The following is a 19075-nucleotide window of genomic DNA, read 5'->3' as shown; positions in this document are numbered from 1 at the left end:
GAGAGGCTTTTTCTTTTTTGAGACATTTAGATCATTAGATCTTGGTCATCGGGCAAAACAAACTTGTCTGCCAAGAGTTTCAGATAATGGCAGCAAAGCGATAGCCTTCAGCAGTATTCCAGTATGGTGGATGTGCTGCAGTTTGCTGTATTCTGCAGGGCAAAAGCCATGGTGAATAGTCAACAAGATTAACATGGCACATGGGCCAGACACTTTACTCCGACTACAGAAACTGCTGAAAACTACAGAATTATGATGATCTCCCTGTGAAATGTCAACAGTATTTGTCATTAAAATGTGAACTTGTACAGGCTCGATAACGTACTACATTTGGTCTATTAAGTCAGTAGCCGCGGTGTGAATTGGCATACAGTTTTAGCTGATACCCTCTTTAAACTCATTATTTTAGGGCTTTTCAGCAATAGGAAAGTTTCTGTTCACTGAACTATTAATCGTAAAATGGTTGGGGGGCATATGGAAGTTATGGTCCTTTTACACGGAACAATTATCGTTCGAATTTGCACGATAACGATCGAATTCGAACGGAAATCGTACGTGTAAACACAGCAAACGATCAAACGACGAGCGAGAAATCGTTCATTTTGATCTTTCAACATGTTCTCAAATCATTGTTGGTCGTTCGCAAAAAAAAATCGCAGATCATTCCGTGTTAACAGTGGTTTGCCGATTTAATCTATATGCGAGATAGGCTTAAACGATCGCAAAACGTTTTTTCTGTATGATATATTGCTCAGTCCAAACGCTGATTGTTCTAAAAAAAAAAAAAAAGTTACTTCGAAATCGTTAATCGTGTGATTGGGCGAAGTACCATTAGTGACTGCTCATAACCTGCCACTAATAGGCAGAACAGCTAGTATTGGACCATCCCTGTGTTACTTCAGAGATGGGGAACCGTTACATGATAGGCCACTTAGCCTACATTGACAGGTAAAGGTATGGCTGGCTGCCGCTTCCACCGATTCCTACTAGCTGTGGTTGGATCTACTTTTTAAGGGGGCCTTTACATAGATATTATTTCGACAGATTTTCAAAACCTGCATGCGTTTTAACCAAGAATGCCTTTGTTTTTTCATATGTTAGCATGAAAAATATATTTTTAATATGTTGTACCCTAATTAAATCTAATTTAGTGGCATGACAAAGGGATGGAGCACACATAAGGGTTGTATCCAATAAAAAGTCCTATAAGCATCCCCATTCACAGAAAGCTTATGTGTTGCTCACTGTACAATGTCACGTTATATGTAATATGTGCAGTATATTGTGCATGCTCCTCCATAAACAGCCGTATGGTGGTAATGCTTGGCTTTCTGCACATTCTCCTTTCCTGTTCATCACTTGATATTCAGCCACAGAGGGATTTACTGACCTTTAGCATCCAGGTTGATGTGAAATCGCTCCTTCTTGGATTGGTATCTTTTAAAGTGGCAGGCTCATTTTCTGCAGTGAGGAAATAACAGAGCCGTGCACAGATACTGACCTCTGCTTCTCTATTCAGAATCCTCGTTCTTACACCCTCTTATCCAGGTGTGGCTCGGACGAGACCATAAGTTGTATGATGCTCACCTGCCGCCTGTGACAGTCTCTCCCCTCCTGCCACTGGGCACTGAATCCCCTCTATACATTTTACCTTTTCTCTTTTCCACAGACAGACTTATACACACTACTGCACAGCAGTTTTTTTTTCCTTCTTCCCCAATCCCACACACTGCTGGAAAACGTGTTGTGATATGAAACCGTTTGAGTATGTCTTGGTAGTAAGAGAGCACACAGGGAAGAGAGGGTGTGACAGAACCGGGGAGAAAATCTTTCTACGTGGTAATCCAAGGGACGCCTCTGGTAGTCACATTAATGCTAGCTCACTGTGATCTCTAATATGTCACTGAAGCTGGCAACATAAAAATCTCATTTACCTGTCAAGTACGTGAAATAAGCCACAAGGCTTGCTCATAAAATTTCCTGAATATCAATGCAAATGCTAAAGAAAAACAACTTGTGTCTGATAGCTTTTCACATGTTCTCCCCCTTGTAACCTGTCATTTTTTTTCCTTTTTATAGCAGGCTTCCAGAAGAAGCTGGGAGAAGAGATTATTGGACCCTCACGGCCACTGGCCAGTCTAAAGGTAAATATTAAGGATTGCCCATTTGTGACTTGTCTCTTCTCCCTGTGTGTTGTGTTACAGGCCTCACATAGGTTAATATAGGATCTTGTTTTCTACTGGAATGAGATGTTCTGTCTAATTGAGCCACATAGATAGCAGAGAATCCTCCATGGAAAGATTTGGGGTCAATAGCATTTCGAGTAACACCAAGGTGTCTGATAAATCGCAGCGCCTCCTGGGGACAGGATGAGGGAGGCAGTCCAGCCTGTCTGCCATTAGCATGGGCTGACAGCAGTGCTGCAAATCTCACTATTGATTTAGAAGGAGCTGGGAGGTTAGGACGTGCTCGCCTTGTTAGTGCTGGGAGCCTTGCTGCAGAGTGCCAGCTGTGGACAGAGGAGGGGGAATCGATAGAGAGAGCACAAGTGATTTGGTGCATATTGCAGGAGACATGGATATCTCTGTAATACGCACTGCACTAAACAAAGACTAAATGGCACTAATCATTCAGGTCGTTTGTTTTTTTTCCCCTTCATTTTTCTGTGTAAAATGCAATAAGGATTTTTTGCATTGACAATTGAAAGAACAAGAAACCCTAAAACATTATTCATCTCATTCATACATTGTCAGATGTTTTTATACATGAGAAGTCTTTGAGGTTATACAGACTGCAATATTCTGATGCTTTGGATGTACCATACTAGTATATACATGTCGGTCGACTAGTTGGTTTAATACAAACTTTTGACCTAAACACTGAGGAGCTTAGAAGTGTTTTGTTGATGCTCCATCATCATATTATTTGATTTATTTAGTTTTTACCTCCAGGCGGGACCAGCAGCCTGATGGCCATGTGCCTAAAGAGATATTACTAGCACCCCACTTTTATTATGTTTTTGTATTGCTGTCTGTAAAAATCCCACTGGGAAATCACTAATACAGCATAAGCTCCACTTCCCAAGGAATCTGACAGTAAGCCAGGGTTGCATAAAGCATCCTTGTCTTACTATTTTGTAGTTTGAGCAGAGACTCCCTCTTTACTGGATACAGTTTCCTTGACTCTCGGTGCTGATGTGTACAGAAATGATCTCCAACCTGTAGCTCTACAGCAACTCCCAGCATGCATTGGACAAGCTTCAGCTGTCAGTGCATGATGAGAGCTGTAGTCTTGCAGCACCTAGAGAGCCACAGGTTGGAAATCAATGGTCTACAGTATAATTTCCAGCAGTAGGGAGCAATCACTGTACTTGCTCAATGGATATATGTATTGATTAACCTGACATATTCTGTAGCATAGGTCTGATTTCCCAAGGTATATAGGGAGCCCGTTTCCAGTAAGAGACTGAAATGGTTGATTTGTAATGACATTCATGTAAATGGCGAGTGAAGATGCTGCCATCCTGTACCTTTCTTGTGTTCTGCGTGGGCTGCTGGTTTTCAGCGTGTTGTCTTGCTGCTGTGTGTAGGCAGAACAGACTTGCCTTGAACTTTTCTAATTCAGCAGCAGGTTGTCAGTGTGTGGCGCGTGCACTTTCTAACCATGCTGTAGTGCATGGCAACCAGGAAAGCTAGATGTAACTGCATTATCATTGTCTCACTATGCAGGTGGCAATGCTATATAAGAAGTCCAGCTATCCTGTAACTATGCCCAATTACATATAATATGTAATACAATACAAAATGTATCTACAGGGCAAGTTGACCCCTGAATATAGTTGTTGTGCAAATATTCTCTAAATATGTGGCTTTTGGTCTTTGTTGGACTGGTAGTCATCAGTATAGCAGTATCCCATCTTTATAGAAAAGCATAGTTGGCTAAAAAAAAAAAAAATTCTTTTACGGCGGCATATGTTGACGCTTTCTATCTGAGACATACTTTGGGGAATCCTCACGACGTATACCTCAGAGGGAAGGTTTACGCACAAGCTGAACAGAGACTTACTAGCTTGATTCTCATAAACCACTAGGACAGATGAATATAGTGCTTTACTGAACAGTGTATGGTACCGTTAAGGTGTTTCGTTGCTTCTTTGTCTGGTTTAACCACTCTAAATCAATAGGCAAATTATCTAGTTACCTTAAAGCGTACCTATCATTTTAACAAACTTCTGACATATAGCGACATGTCAGAGGTTTGTATCGGTTGAGGTCTGGGTACTGAGAACTCCGCCGATTGGTAGAACGAAGGGCTAGACATGTGCGGTAGCGAATGCTCTGCCTCTTCATTTCTATCTCACTGCTAATGTAGCGGTGGACGGAATTATAATGAAGCCCTATGGAACTTCTGGTAAGCATGTCTTCCGGAAGTGCCATAGGCTCCCATTATAATTCTGTTCGCCATCGTTTTAGCAATGAGAAAAAAATGAGGAGGCAAAGTGTGCACTGCTACTCACATCTGCCCTTCGTTCTACTGATCGGCGGGGGTCTCAGCCCCTGGACTGATACAAACCTCTGACATGTCGCTATTACATGTCAGAAGTTTGCTGAGCTGACAGGTTGGCATTCGCTTCCCCCGGCACATCGAGCTGTGTAATACAGCCTTTATACCCTGTCTTTCCCCTTCTATCTGCTCCTGTAGCAATGCCTGATAGAGCCAGCCGCTGACACAGATCTTGAAGTTGTACAGTAACTCCCCTGCTCCCCCCTAATGGCGGACCTGTCATGTTGCCTCACAAACGCAAGTACTACTTCCGTCATAGTTGAGGGACGGCTTTTACTATTAGTAGCCATAACATAGTAGTGGATGGGAGGGGAGCAGGCATGTGGTGGTGCACCATAGCGTTAAGGGCACACTCTTATAACAGGTAACTTCTCTATTTATGTTGGTTACTCTGGATAATGAAGCAGCATATCGTCTAATAAAGGTTCATCTATCCTAGTGGTTTATGGGAGTTGGACCTGATGATAGATTTTCTTTAAAGGAACTCTGTCACATCCAAAACCCCTGCTAAACTTAAGTTATCAGTACAGTATAAAGGGCTGATTCTATATCTGCAATTTTTATCTTTCTATTCTCTTGCCTTCCTTTGCTATAAGCCATAAATAAAGGAGTCTAAGTAGTCCTCCCCATTATATTCTTGAGCTACATAGTCCTCTCTGTGCATCAACATATAATGGGGAAATACAAAGGAGTAGAAAGCTACAAATTACAGATTTGGTTCATCATATGTGTATGTGTGTGTTTAAAGAGGGATAGATAGGATTTTTGGGTGCGTTCATTTAGGATAGGGCAGAATCAAAATCTTGTGCCCATTTGCCATGTAACGTAGGTCAAGGTTGTGCCAGTATTTCTTCCCTAAAGCTTGTGGGATCACTTTTAGGAGGACATGCTACTAAGGACTAGATGTCCAGTGCAGAAGTAAGCTGTGTGTGGCTGGTGGATCCTCATTGCATACATGTGAAAAAGCCGGGATGAAAAACAAGAGACCCGTCTTGTCTGTTTCCTGTGTGGTTCCTAGATTCTGGTCATTGTGAACCCTTCACTACAAGTAAAACAGCACTTCTTTTCAGAGCCTTGGAACCTGTAAACACTCAAACTACAAATTTTCTTTTGCCTCTTGCATGCAGCAGGATTGTGTCCGGCACATTGTTCATGTTAAAATTTCAGTGTTGCCTGATCAAAAGAATTTCCCTGCCTTGGAAGGCAAAGCATTGTCCCAGATGTGACGTCGGCAGCTTCCGCTGCAATCCAGCTGCCATTTCTTGTCCCAAAGGAAATGACGCACTGAACTCCACAGCTAGATCCCAGCTGTCCCATGCAGAGTCATTTCTTAAGCTGCTTTGCATTGGGAATATTTCCTCTTTTTTCTCTTTAGTTACTCATTTACTGTACCTTGTTTAGCGAGGCCTTGAGAGTTTCTAGGCCTCTGTATGCAACACTGAGGAGAAGGGTGGATCACGGTTACAACATGTTTCCTCTTGAAGCCTGTTGGATTTTTTTTTTTTAAACCTTGCCTAATTGAGACAAAGGTTATCAAAATTGTCTGCAGTGAACAATGAGGCCAAGATTCCTGTGGGCAAACCGGTTTACAGATTTATAGTCCCAGCAATGTGTGTCCTGCTGATTCTAAGCATGTTCCTCTTCCCTCCATGTAGATATATAGATTTATTTCTCCTCTTTACTACGTAGTGAGTAGTTGTTAGTTCAAGGGAATGTGATTTTGCTGCATTGTTCTTGGTGGGGAGGTTACAAGTAGGGCTACAATATAAAATCACATAGTTGTGTGCACATTCGTCACTTTCAGAGACATCTTGTGAACATTTGTAAGCTACGTTGTGACTTGAGGCGCAGCCCAACAGAGTTGTAGGAGATTAAAAAAAAACAATACTTTCTTCTAGGAAAACAACCATGACTTTATTGTCTGGTATAGACCACTGTGTTTACAGTAAGCACTTTCCTGGATGAGCTGTGTGTATGTTGGACTCATCCTTGGGTGCTCTACTTATAAACACTGATGTCTCTGTGTCCTCAGTGCCCCCAAAACCCCCCTCATGTGACCAGAAGCTGGGAATACATACATACAATAGACCTTTCAGTAGTTTTGAAAAATAATGCTGCATTCTTCCAGAAACAGCGCTACTTATCTCCTCAGTTTGTGTGTGATATTGCAGAGGTCATTCTATAGGGAGAGAAACGCTGTTCTTTGAGCATCAGCGATTGTGAAATCTATCTGGCGTCTCCAGATGGACACTGTACAGGACACTGTACAGGACACTGTACAGGACACTGTACAGGACACTGTACAGGACACTGTACAGGACACTGTACAGGACACTGTACAGGACACTGTACAGGACACTGTACAGGACACGAAATCTCCGCTTAGTTTGAGGCTTAGTGGTCCGAAGGAAACCAGCAAGAATATGCATAGAAACTGGAAAATTAGAACAAATATCCCCAAAATACTTATACAATGTTTAACATAAAATCTTACATTTTTAAAGGACCCATTTCCCTTTCTGTTGCCTTGTCCCTGTTTTCCCAGATACCATTTCAATGGTTGAGATCCTATGGGCTGCGGCCTGCACACTACACTTACAATGCATATTGCAATTATTTTCTCCGACACTTGGGAAGTCTCTATGTTACCACCCAGAGCGTGCACAGTTGCAAAATAGCAGATTGCATTTACTTGTACTTATCACCAGATAAACTGTCTCCAGTAAGTGCAGCTGACTAACATGTGCTTCTCTGATGCCCTTACTAACAGGCTTGTTAGCTACATAACCATCTATGGAGGAAAGAGACCACCAGACACATCAGCCACCACATATCTTGAGGAGGGAGGCATGAAAGATCAGATGAAGTATGGATGTTCTGAACCCCAAAACACAGGATACCTGTTGGTCCAGTCTTCCCTCTCTCCTTCTGCAGAAGTTATTTAACTTTGACATCTTTGTTTCCCTAATATTTGAAGGGAGCTAAACATGATGGGCTTTTGGCACTGCTTATCCTGGGAAAACAAAGGGCCTGACAAGCTGAAATATTGAGTGTCCTATTGTTTTGCCCATCTGCTGACATTACATCTAATGTGTGTGAACGGCCAATGTGTCTAGTTAGTCACATTAGATGTGAAGTTTACTGCATTCTCATGAATAGAAGGATATTTGCCTTTGAAGCTGTCTGGATGTCATTAGGAATCTAGACCGGTCATGTTTAAGATGTCTGCTCCTCAAGGCGGCCTCGTGGATCGAGCAGCTCGAGACCACAGGAATCTCCGCAGGTGCAGGCTTGATTTTGTGTTTTTTTTTTTTTATTTATTTTTTTTAGCTTCTTTTTGGCGTGTAAATATTTAGTGCACTTTACCCTCCTCAATCCCTAACAAGATGGCTTCCCTATGCACGTAAAGTTTAGCTCTACTTCTGTGTAAAACGTGTTGTTGAGTTTTTTATACTAACCAACTTTAGCATCCAAATATTTTTTAAAGAAATTTTTATTGGCAGATTAAGGGTACAAACACACACGGCATATACACTGCGTATTTTCTGCTGCGTATCTGCTGCGTATCCGCTGTGTGTTTGTACCCTAAAAAAAACTTTTGTAATTGGGTTCACCAAGTTACTAGACTCAAGACTAGACTAGACTTTTTTTTTTTTCCTTCTGTCCCACTATATGTTAAGTTTACAGAATAGTATCCCTACTCATGGGAATGTGACTTATGAAGTAGCAGTAAAAAGTTTTGTTCAGGTCGCTCTACCTATTAAACACCTCAGGTAATTGTACCCGTTTCTCTTGATAGGTTTCCTCATGTCCGTGAAGAGTGTCTCGTCGCTTTGCGGCTCTCCACCCTCGGTGTGGTCAGTCGCTGCGATTCCGACCCCGTGATTCTCTCCGACCGTAGTGCCGGACGTCATGAGCATTGTAATCCCTCTGGGAGTCACCACACCAGATACATCCTACTCAGACATGGCCGCCGGATCAGAGTAAGTCTACTGTCTAACGGTAATTCTCTTAATGGTTGGGGGGCAATAAAGAGAGCTTTTGGTCGTGTTTTCAGCACAGCTTTATATTCTCAGACCTATAAAGATCCTCCACTTTGTCTGGTGGGCATAAGCAGCTGCAGTGAGTGAGTGGGGGAGTGCTGTGCTATGTGGATCTGCTGCATAGGTCTGCTGTAGACCTGGTAAACAGCTCAACACTGAGGATGACACCTTCTGCAGATGCACCGCCTGCTGCTCCAAAGCTTAACCAATTACTTCAGAAAATGAACCAGCTTCTTGAAATTAGTTTATTACCGTATAAAGAGTGATCCCCACCAGACAGTATGCAGGTACTGTCTGCCAGTAATACTATTCTAAGCGACCCTGGCTAATCTCTATAGGAATGGCCCTAAAGATTGGGTTACTGGACCAAATGTCAAGAGCAAGGGGAATCTTGTACTGGACGCCATTTATGCTATATATTGATATTGAGATATTTTGAAGTGCAAAATGTGTAATTGTGTAATAGGTCGACTGTCCAAAACCATTTTTTTTTTTGTGTTGTAAATACAACAGCGTTTCCTCATTTCTAAGAATGGGGTTTCTACTGGGGGATCTTTCCATTCCCTATAGAGTAAGGGCTGTGTCTAATACAGGACACATTGTATGGTATTAAAGCGCCACCTACTGGCACACTGCTCGGTTTTCCCATTTCAACAAAATGGAACATATCCTTGATACTGTCCTCTTATGAAACACAACTTAGGCTTGTGAAATGTAGCTTAATCACTAAAATATTTAGGTGGTGGGACAAGGTCACTAACCACTGGTTTATAGCTTACATGTAGCTGCATTTGTTTGGCCCCTCTAAGTATAATAAAGACCTCAAGAGATTATATGGAGCCCTTAATATACTGAAGGGATGAGTTACTCCTGCTCACACACCCTACCATTCTTATTCCTGCTTGATTGTCAGTCAGCAGAAAGCTGAGCTCCGACTGTCAGTCAAAGAGCAACAGGGATGAGAGGGGGAGTAAGGAGGCATCAGCACTTCAGCAGCTTGAGAAAGCTTCATTGACACTTTATACTGTAGAATAAAAGCATTTGATGGAAACACATAGGAAAAAATGAACTGTACCATTAAGGTACCAACTGTTTTAAAGCTGAATTGCATCTGACATATTTACATCAAGCAATAAGAGTATTTTTCAAAAGAAAAGCCAATATGTCCTATAAATCTCTCAAAATATGTGGCAAGACTTGAAGCAGTATATGGTTAGTGGATTTCTTTTTAATTCAATTTGCTTTCCTTGCATTTTCTTAGCCCTGAATCAGTTGAAGCCAGCCCAGCAGTAACTGGAAAGACCATCTATGCAACTCACAATTACCCAGGCAGCCAGAGCCACGGATATCGAGGTCTGCCATACGCAGTAAGTACAATGATATTGGTAATAAATTTACTAAAACATCGCTCCTGGAAACTCTTGTCCACTACAATGTGATCTTTCAATCTCTGATGCTGTACTTGGCATAATATAAGGAAATACCCAGATGAAAAGACCTTAAATGCGTTTAAGTGGAGGACCTGTTAACACATAAAAAACTGCAATAACCATTCTATAGTGTTAATAAGAAAGGATTGGGAATGAACGTGAAAACTATCTGCCCCTGCTTGTTTGTTACCTGTGCCCGCAGCGTCCATGGCAGGCCTAATGTTGATGATGAAACAGCTGGGTGGATACCCAGTACCTGTCCCCTCTTCAGTCCGAATCCCACGCATGCTCAGTGATTGCCGCAGTGACCCCTATGTAAGTAAATGATGGTAGTGGCAGTTGCTGACAACACGTTCTGCTAATTCATATCAATGGAAATGAGATGTTTGAGCTAAATGGAAATGTAGACTGATACACAATAGGCTATTGGATTTCCTGCTCAGAGTTCCAAAAGATGGTACAACAAGTGATGTGAAAATGGCATTGTTAAAAAAAAAATGTTTTCCCAGTTACTGAGAATAAAAAATATATTATGTGTATTATGTTTGTGTGTGAAACGTAATTAAAAGGTTCAGAGATTATGGGCTTTTTCACAGTCTTGTGCTCAGTGTCCTGCTAGAAAGTGCTGATAAATGTTTGTTGCCTCCTGTCCCAAGAGCCATGTGTAATAATCCTGCAGGACCTCACAGATTCCCTTCTTCCTGGGTTATACATAGCTGCTCTTAGCTGAATGTGTGCTCCCACTATGAAGCAGCAATGTCTCTATACCCCCCCTTTTAATTGTTCCCTTTCCATCCTTAAGGAACCCCGATGCCATAACTAATCATAGTTTTTATCAGCAGATCGTGATATATTCAGATTCCAGCAGTCTGTTCGCAAGACATCTGCTCCTTTGTTGCTCTCCTGATTACTAATCGCTCAGCAAAGCTTTCTGGTCTCTTAACCATTTTGTACGGGCAGCTTTACCTTTTTTGTTTTTATTATTGTTTTAATGGACATCAATAAAATTTTCAAAACTTCTCTAGAATGTATTTTTTTTTTTTTATTAATTTCATTTACATTATCTTAATACATCAGTGTGTGTAATTGCATCCATAGAGTCCAAAATATGATGGAATGGAAAGATAGCCCTTCCGCTTTCTGTAATATTTCATATTTGTTATTGCCCCACCACCACCCCTATCCTCCTGAGGAGCTGTTTATCAGAAACTATTATAGTTGTATAAAAGAATGTTAAAGATGTCTACTATACAGGATTTTTCTTTTATTGTGCAGTCATCAGACTATAGATGGGGGGGGGGGGGCAGAATGTAACTGGTTTCAGCGGGATTAGAAAAATATGTCTGTATATAAAGGGAAGTGTCATCACAAATTGACCTATTCTTCAAATCAAATTTTTTTTTCCATTAAAAGGATTTTTTGTAAAATTACTTTTTAATTTATCTCTTTACTATTTTTTATAAAATAATCCCGAAATCTTTCCGTTCTCATTCTTACCACTTAGTCTTAAACTGAGCCGAATCTTTCTGTTCTCTGTGGTAAGGAGACTGCTGTAAAGTGATCTGTATAGAATTGCAGTGTCAGGTGAAACCAATAGGTAGAGAAGACAATAGCAGCTCCTGTGATGAGTACGCTCAGTAATGATGTGGCACTGGTTTTTGGTAGAAAACAGCCATAGTTTTCTAATCCTGTGCAACTTTTTAACATCTGCTGAGCAAAGCCAACAGAAGACGTCAATGAATAGTAAACTGTAAAATTCTGCGACTTAAGTACGTGTCATATAGAAATTAAAAAACAATATGGATGTTCTCCTGTACATATGTGCTCCGACATAATTAATTGCTTTTCAGGTTTGCAAGATAGTTACATATTTCAGTTGTATTAGAGAAAGGGAGGTTTTCCATTTATTTTCCTTTTTTACATTGTAAACTTTTGGGTTAAACTCCAGTCACCCACTTTACAGGATCACAATTACGGAGCTCCACCACCTCCAACGCCACCGGCCTCTCCACCAGTCCAGGCTATAATTCCACGTGCAGAACTCAATGGCGTTCACTCACCTGAAGACGAGGAGAATTCTGGAGACAGCGATAGTTCTTCTGAAGGAGAGGGTATTCCCAACTGGTGCCACTGCAGTAACTCTGCAGATGGGTTTCTTGTTAAATGTGAGAAATGCAGGTACGTGGTTAACATATTTAACTTTCCAAACAAGTATTCGCTTTAATTGTAATAGTTTTGGTATTGCAAACTAACCAACTTTCTCTTTCCCCACCGCAATGTACAGGGGAGTAAACAGAGGAAAAGTTATTCAGCTGAATCGTCGGAAACAAGACAATGTGTCTGGTACGTCCGCCATTAACCGTGCTAACAAAATAATTTTAATGGATCTTGTTCTCCATCTTTCTACCCTTAGTACTTCAAACAACTTGATCTGTTTGTATGTAACAGGTATAAGGTAGCTTATGTTGGAGGTCTAGTATCCTCATGAAACTCCAACTATCTAGTTCTGCTTTAATCAAATGGTTTATCTGAGTCTTGTGTATAAAAATCAGTTTGAGTATTAAAAATGTATCATTATACTTAGCTTATTGGTTTAAACTCCTGTTCACATAAGTGTCGTGATTTCTGTAATCAACTGAAACCATAACACTATCCATCACCCAGCACACGCTGGTGGCATCTAATGTATTCTATTGACATGTAATGGAGTCCTTCAGGTTCTGCATTGGCATTTGTTTGACAGGAAAATTAGCTGTGCATGCCACACTTCTCTTCCTGACAAACTACTATATCCAAACAAAATATATAGAGCCTAACTGAACCTCCAGTTGTGGACGTAAAAAGGGACTTTATAAATAAATGTTATATAATGAAAAGCACATAAAAACTTGTCTTCTGGAGGCTGAAATCACAACTTTTGTCCAGCTTTTGTATTGGTAGGACATCCCATCACTTTATGGTGCACAGAGGACTGTCTGGGACCCCCATAGTCCTGGGAGATTAAATGGGGAATGGTCCCCAGCACAGACTAATGACTGGGAACAATCTTTTTGAGGATTGTTGGGGGTCTTGAAGGTTTTACCCGCACTGATCATAAAGTGATGATATACACTAGCAATATACCATCACTTTGAAATGGAGATACCCTTTTGACCATGCACCTATGTGGAATTAATTTAAAGCATTTCTTCTTTGTAGGGGGTGAGAGCAGTGCTACTGAGAGTTGGGATGAGGAACTTTCTCCATCAACAGTTCTATATACAGCTACCCAGCACACGCCAACAAGCATCACACTCACAGTCAACAGAGTGCGGAGAAGTAAACCAAAAAAGAGGAAAAAAAGTACTGAAAAGGCTCGTAATACCCCCAAAACCAAAAAAATTAAGGTAGGATAATAACTTAACAATAAATCTGTGTTTAAATCAGGGCATTTCTGGATAATGTAACACCATAAGATCTTAAATTGTATGCAGTCTTCAGGTTAGGCTATCAATAGACTACTGATCAGATGTACTACTCACTGTAGTAGAGATAAGCACAACTCGGGTGCGCTTGAGTCCAATGGTTCGGCATTTGAATACTGGTGGCTGAGGAAGTTGCATGCAGGTTTACAGAGTCCGGGAAAACATGGGTACAGACAATGGCTTTATACATGTTTAACTGGACTTCCTAGGGCTTCATCGAACTTCAGCCACTGGTATTCAAATGTGAACAATTGGACTCAAGCATGATCATGTTGTCTTCATTTCTGCAGTCTAGTGCTTGTTTATACCCCAGCTTTTAATTGCAATTGTTTAACTATTTGTAGAGGCGATGCAAGGTACTACCTGCAGCTTCGTCCTGCTCATTTGAGCTATGTGGCTTAAGCAGGAGCATTTAAACAAAACTTGCCTTACTTTGTAGAGGAGCCTTAATTTCTACACAGTGAGGGGCATGGTTCTGCAAAATATGTACAGTGTATAATCTTCTGGTGTACTCTTGTGTGATTTCTCTAAGGTAGATTCATAACTGGCCTATGTTCTATTTATTTTAGGCATTTCGGGAAGGTTCCCGCAAGTCTTTACGAATGAAGGTGAGTCCCCATTTTATCCTGATAGAGATGAGTGAGTCACCCGTCTTAATGAAGCAAAGCCCTTCGTTTGATCAACAAGCGGCTTAGACGGGCGATTCGCTCATCTCTACTGATAGTCTTCAAAGGATATGATCACCTCTGCACTAAAATGTTTTATAATAATTTGTTTCCTAAATGCAAAATGTTGCAACTTTTTATTGAGCCTTTATTTAAATGAATCTGTTCCATGAAACTGAGTATCAAAGTCCTTACAGTGTTACATAGTTCTTGGGGGAAGGAAGCTGTCTGACTGCAATCTGCTTAAAAAATAAAAACAGAATCCTGTTTTACGCTGCATTAAAGTGCCAAAGGGTTGTGACTCATACACTTCAGAGATCTGATCTGCCTGGGCCATGCCCCTTCGGTACTTTGCTGCAGCATAAAACAGCATTCACATTCATTTAAGCACAGGACCCCAGAGGTGTTACATTACATAAGGTTGAATGGGGTTGCCTGCTGCTCTAGTTGTTGGGTGGATAACACTGACCTCTACATATACCTTGGTCCTTTAGAAAACTGGGTAACTATTTGGCTTGATAACAGGATTTTAATTAGAGAGCCAAAAATTGGTCCACTGGCACATACAGGAGGGGTGCCAGGCATGTCCATGGAACAGGGAACCATAGCAGAAATTCTTTATCAAACCTGCAAAATGATTATTGTGAAATACTAGCTTTAGTCCACTTTGCTGGCTGTTGAAGTAGTGAGCACAATGAATGAATGAATGCACTACAGTGTGCATCAGATGAAAAAAACATTGGCCCATGTTAGCCACATGGCCTTTGTGTAAAGTAGTGGCACCTCAACTACTGATCACACACTCATTAATATTTTCTTCTGTACTTTTTAGGCATCAGCAGGTAATTGTTAAAGGTGTTATCCAGTGCTCCAAAAACATGGCCACTTTCTTTCAGAGACAACACGACTCTTGTCTCCAGTTCAGTTGCAGTTTGCAGTTAAGCTCCATTTACTTCAATGGAACTGAGCAGCAAAACCCAATCCCAATGTGAAGACAAGAGTGTCTCTGGAGGAAAGTGGCCATGTTTTTGTAGCGCTGGATAACCCCTTTAATAGAAAATGTTGCCATTTTTATCATTAGCTGTTACAGGTTTGTGAAGATACTGCCATCAAACTTTAATTGTTTTTTTTTTCCCCTCTCTAGAATTCGCCTTCAGATGCTCACACATTAGATGAAAATACCACAGAGGGCTGGGAGAACAGGATCCGGCTTTGGACTGATCAGTATGAGGAGGCATTTACTAACCAGTATAGTGCAGACATGCAGAACCTTCTGGAGAGGCATGTACGCTCAAACAAAGAACTAGCTGGAAAAGCAGAGATACCTGAAACCATAAAGAAGAACGAACTGTCTTGTAACAACACAGTTGTAGGATCTCAGATGCAGGTATGTAGTATATAATAGCTGTCTTACTCTATCCATATGCTTTGTGCTTTTATTTTTTTATTTTCCTCCCTTTTGTTTTAACTATATTAACGTTTAAGCTCGCACTTTGTATAGGGCAAGGGCCATACAGCAACCCAGGGTTGTGGTAAAATCATGGAATTGCTGCAGAGTTAGTGTTTTCCCTATGGTGGAAATCCTTGTAATCAATGGAAGTTTCCAAGTGACTGTCACCATCTGAGTATCTACCGGGCTGGCGGCACCACTGAATATATTCAAAACATACATTTAGTTGCCTGTTGTTTTTTGAGCCCTAGCATGGTTACGCCTCAGTGTGCTGTATGCCTGCCCCTTTGAATTATGGGCCATAGCAGTCTTTTTACCGGAAGGAGGAATAGGTTCTGACTCCTTGACACTATTTATGGTGCGAATAAAATACTTTTTTTTATTTTTTTTTATGAAAATGTAAACAGACGTTAATGTCAGCTTAGGAAGCAGTCGGTGACGTGTCACTTTCACTTTTGCCTGCGTGGTTGAGAAATCATGCAGGTTGCGACAATACAGTAATCTTGCCACGACTTGTGGGCATCTGTTGTCCTAGCCTAAAGGGCTTATGAATCCTTAAGTATTATTTACAGTTGTACTTTTTTGCCTGTCATATGTTACAATGCATAAGATAGCTTATAAATCTTTTATTACAGTTTCAGCTGGGAAGGGTCGCACGAGTGCAAAAACATCGTAAAATATTACGTGCATCCAAGGATTTGCAAGTTAACACTCTTGTAATAGAATACCGAGGCAAAGTTATGTTACGGCAGCAGTTTGAAGTCAATGGACACTTCTTTAAAAAGTAAGTCTGTGATGATTGAGTAGAAGTCCTTGCATAGCAATCGTAGCTCACTTTCCTCAATTTCTATTTCTTGGTTGAAAAACTAAAGTGGACCTGAGGGTTAGAACAGTGAACCTACTACAAAGTGTGAGCGCCATTTATCTAATTATGACTGCGTCATGTCTACTCTCTGTTGTCTTACTCATTTTTGTTTATTATGTCTGTTTTTGTTTCTTTGACAGACCATATCCTTTTGTGCTTTTTTACTCCAAATTTAATGGCTTAGAAATGTGTGTGGATGCGCGGACTTTTGGTAATGATGCTAGGTTCATCAGACGTTCTTGTACACCCAACGCTGAGGTAAATGCTTGACATGTCTCAAAGTTATTAGTAACAACCCACCTCTATTTTCAGATGTTCCCAGCCCGTTTTATGAGCTAATATTTTGGGCTTGCTAAATATGCTGGTTTCTCTTAGCTGTTTGCCAAATGCCTCTCTTGTCAGCAGCTATTCCTTCTGACCCCAAATACGCAATCTTTCTGAGATTGAGTAAACATGCATGTATTCTTAAAGGAGAGAGGAAACTGTGTGACAGCAAGGGGTCAGGAAAAAGATATAAAAGTACCATACATATTCAATGCCCAGGCAGACACTCTGCCTGCATTAGGTTAAAGGAGAACTCCAACCGGAACCAATTTTTTTCAGGGAGGGGTGGGGGTTGCGGCTTCCACGATGCTAGCCGCTTTGTTGTTTTCAGACAGGACTTTGGATGCTACATGGCAGGCCTGCTCAACCACTTAGCGGCTGCAATGGTACCCCGCCTCTGCTGCTGAATGGATGAGCAGGCCTGCTATGTCACCGCCCATGTTCCGTCTCAAGACTAGGAACCGGCTGAACATTAGGGCCCTAAGCAGCAAAATGTGGCGGCAGGGCAGGGGCTGGGGAGGTAAGTGGATGTTATTTTTCACCCACCCACAGACGTTCTGAAAAAAATGGGTCCCGGTTGGAGTTCTCCTTTTAATATGGTTACCTTACCTAGAGTATTCATCAGTGCAATTTGTGACGCAATCCTGAAATAAGAAAAAGGGAACATCAATTGGGTCCACATTATGCACTACATTTTTAATCTTATTTATTACCTTACTAGTAACTTTTTTAAGGTTTACTTATGCAATATGGGGGTAGAGGTTTGCATACTTTTAACAAGATAAAACACCACTTATGTATCATTTAGAGCCCTAATGATCTTTATAAAGAAGTTGTCATAAGTAAATTAATTTGTAACTCATTTTATGTGTCTATACAGGTCAGGCACATGATTGCAGATGGGATGGTTCATCTGTGCATTTATGCTATCGCTGCTATTGCAAAAGATACAGAGGTCACCATTGCCTTTGACTTTGACTACAGTAGCTGGTGAGTATGTTCTCAGTCTTTATTGTTCAGCATCATGTGTCATTCCATAATCTATTCCATAAATCTTGCACTTGTGATATCTAATTTGTATACAGTCATATTTGTGCAGAGATGAGTTACTGCAGGAAGTATTAGTTTGCCACCTTTATATTAAGATATTGAGCCTTTAGTAGCAAAACCTTTAAACTAATAGACATTACTGTATGCATGCCTGAATAAGCGAATACTGCAACCAGTAATAAGTGCAGTACAAATGGCCACACTCTGGTAGATTATTAGTTGGTCAATATATCTTTTTTTCTTTGCTTATTGCAGTAGTTACAAGGTAGATTGTGCATGTCACAAAGGCAACCGGAACTGTCCTGTCCAGAAGAGGAATCCTAGTACTGGAGAACTACCACCTCCTGTTGCACCTCCATTGTCCATAGGAGCAGAGACAAGACATCGCAAAGCTCGAAGAAGGGAGTTGGAACAGCAGGGTTATGTGGTGGATGAAAGTTCCAATCACCAGACTGATGAAGTGGCTGAAACTCCTGCCACAGAGGCAACTGGTGACCATGAGGTAAACCCTGATAATAAGTTCTGTTTTGTTTAACAGTGACTAGTGTCCAGCTTTAAGTACTTTCCTATGAGTCCTCTGGTCTCCATATGCACATTACATTATATTAGGAAAAACTTTTTAAAAATAAGTCTAATTAAACTATGTTCACAGACTGAAGAAGACATCACAGCTAAAAGCGAAGATACTAAAGAGGAGGAGGTGGGAATAGTGTCAAGAACCAGAAGGGTGAGCTTTTATTTTTTTTGTATGCAATTCATTTGTAGCTTACAGATGTAATTTTTTTTTTAATCGAAGGTTGAGGATAACTATTTTTCTGCAAACTTGCTGGCCAATAATCCAGCTAATTATTGTTTTTATTATAGTCAAGAGATGACAAGAAAGTAGAACTTCCTCCACTGGATAATGTAGAAAGAAGAAGGCGACGCAAAGAACAGCCTGCAGAACAACCTGCTATTGAACCTGAGACACCTTCTGTTCCTGAAGTCCAGAGAGCATCAGATCCTACAACCCAAGCAGATGACCAAGAGCCAGAATCTGAAAGTGCCATGGATGTAGAACCCACACCCAATCCTACCCAGGGAGTGAACACTCGGAGATCTTCTCAAGCGCTGGTGAGTGAATATTCTGTACAGCTGTAGAGTCTGGGACCAGCTATATCTAACAATAGGTAGGGGCCTCTGCATCAAAACTTTAGACACGTCTGTGTGTTGTGTCAAGTA

At 41.0% G+C, this 19075-nt stretch overlaps 1 protein-coding gene across 5 annotated transcripts in view; it reads left to right on the top strand.

Annotated features, from left to right (window-relative positions):
* SETD5 (SET domain containing 5) overlaps positions 1 to 19075 on the top strand; it is a 73671-nt gene that overhangs the window by 32405 nt on the left and 22191 nt on the right. Inside the window, exons 2-16 of one of the 5 annotated variants that reach the window (XM_069966848.1) lie at positions 2080 to 2144; positions 7334 to 7429; positions 8363 to 8546; positions 9868 to 9973; positions 11985 to 12214; positions 12321 to 12379; positions 13235 to 13422; positions 14070 to 14108; positions 15310 to 15552; positions 16251 to 16399; positions 16621 to 16738; positions 17685 to 17794; positions 18110 to 18356; positions 18507 to 18581; positions 18719 to 18967. In XM_069966848.1, coding sequence (XP_069822949.1) covers positions 8476 to 8546; positions 9868 to 9973; positions 11985 to 12214; positions 12321 to 12379; positions 13235 to 13422; positions 14070 to 14108; positions 15310 to 15552; positions 16251 to 16399; positions 16621 to 16738; positions 17685 to 17794; positions 18110 to 18356; positions 18507 to 18581; positions 18719 to 18967 — 1884 coding nt within the window. In that variant the 5' untranslated portion in view covers positions 2080 to 2144; positions 7334 to 7429; positions 8363 to 8475. Of the gene's footprint in view, positions 1 to 2079; positions 2145 to 7333; positions 7430 to 8362; positions 8547 to 9867; positions 9974 to 10238; positions 10352 to 11984; positions 12215 to 12320; positions 12380 to 13234; positions 13423 to 14069; positions 14109 to 15309; positions 15553 to 16250; positions 16400 to 16620; positions 16739 to 17684; positions 17795 to 18109; positions 18357 to 18506; positions 18582 to 18718; positions 18968 to 19075 lie in introns of those variants that run through there. The other 4 variants (XM_069966849.1, XM_069966847.1, XM_069966851.1 and 1 more) reach the window with 4 other exon arrangements.

This window comes from Dendropsophus ebraccatus, chromosome 4 (genome assembly GCF_027789765.1).
Source record: "Dendropsophus ebraccatus isolate aDenEbr1 chromosome 4, aDenEbr1.pat, whole genome shotgun sequence".
NCBI classification, from domain to species: Eukaryota; Metazoa; Chordata; class Amphibia; order Anura; family Hylidae; genus Dendropsophus; species Dendropsophus ebraccatus.
Note: the sequence above shows the minus strand (reverse complement) of the source record. Positions and strands in the feature narration are given on the sequence as shown.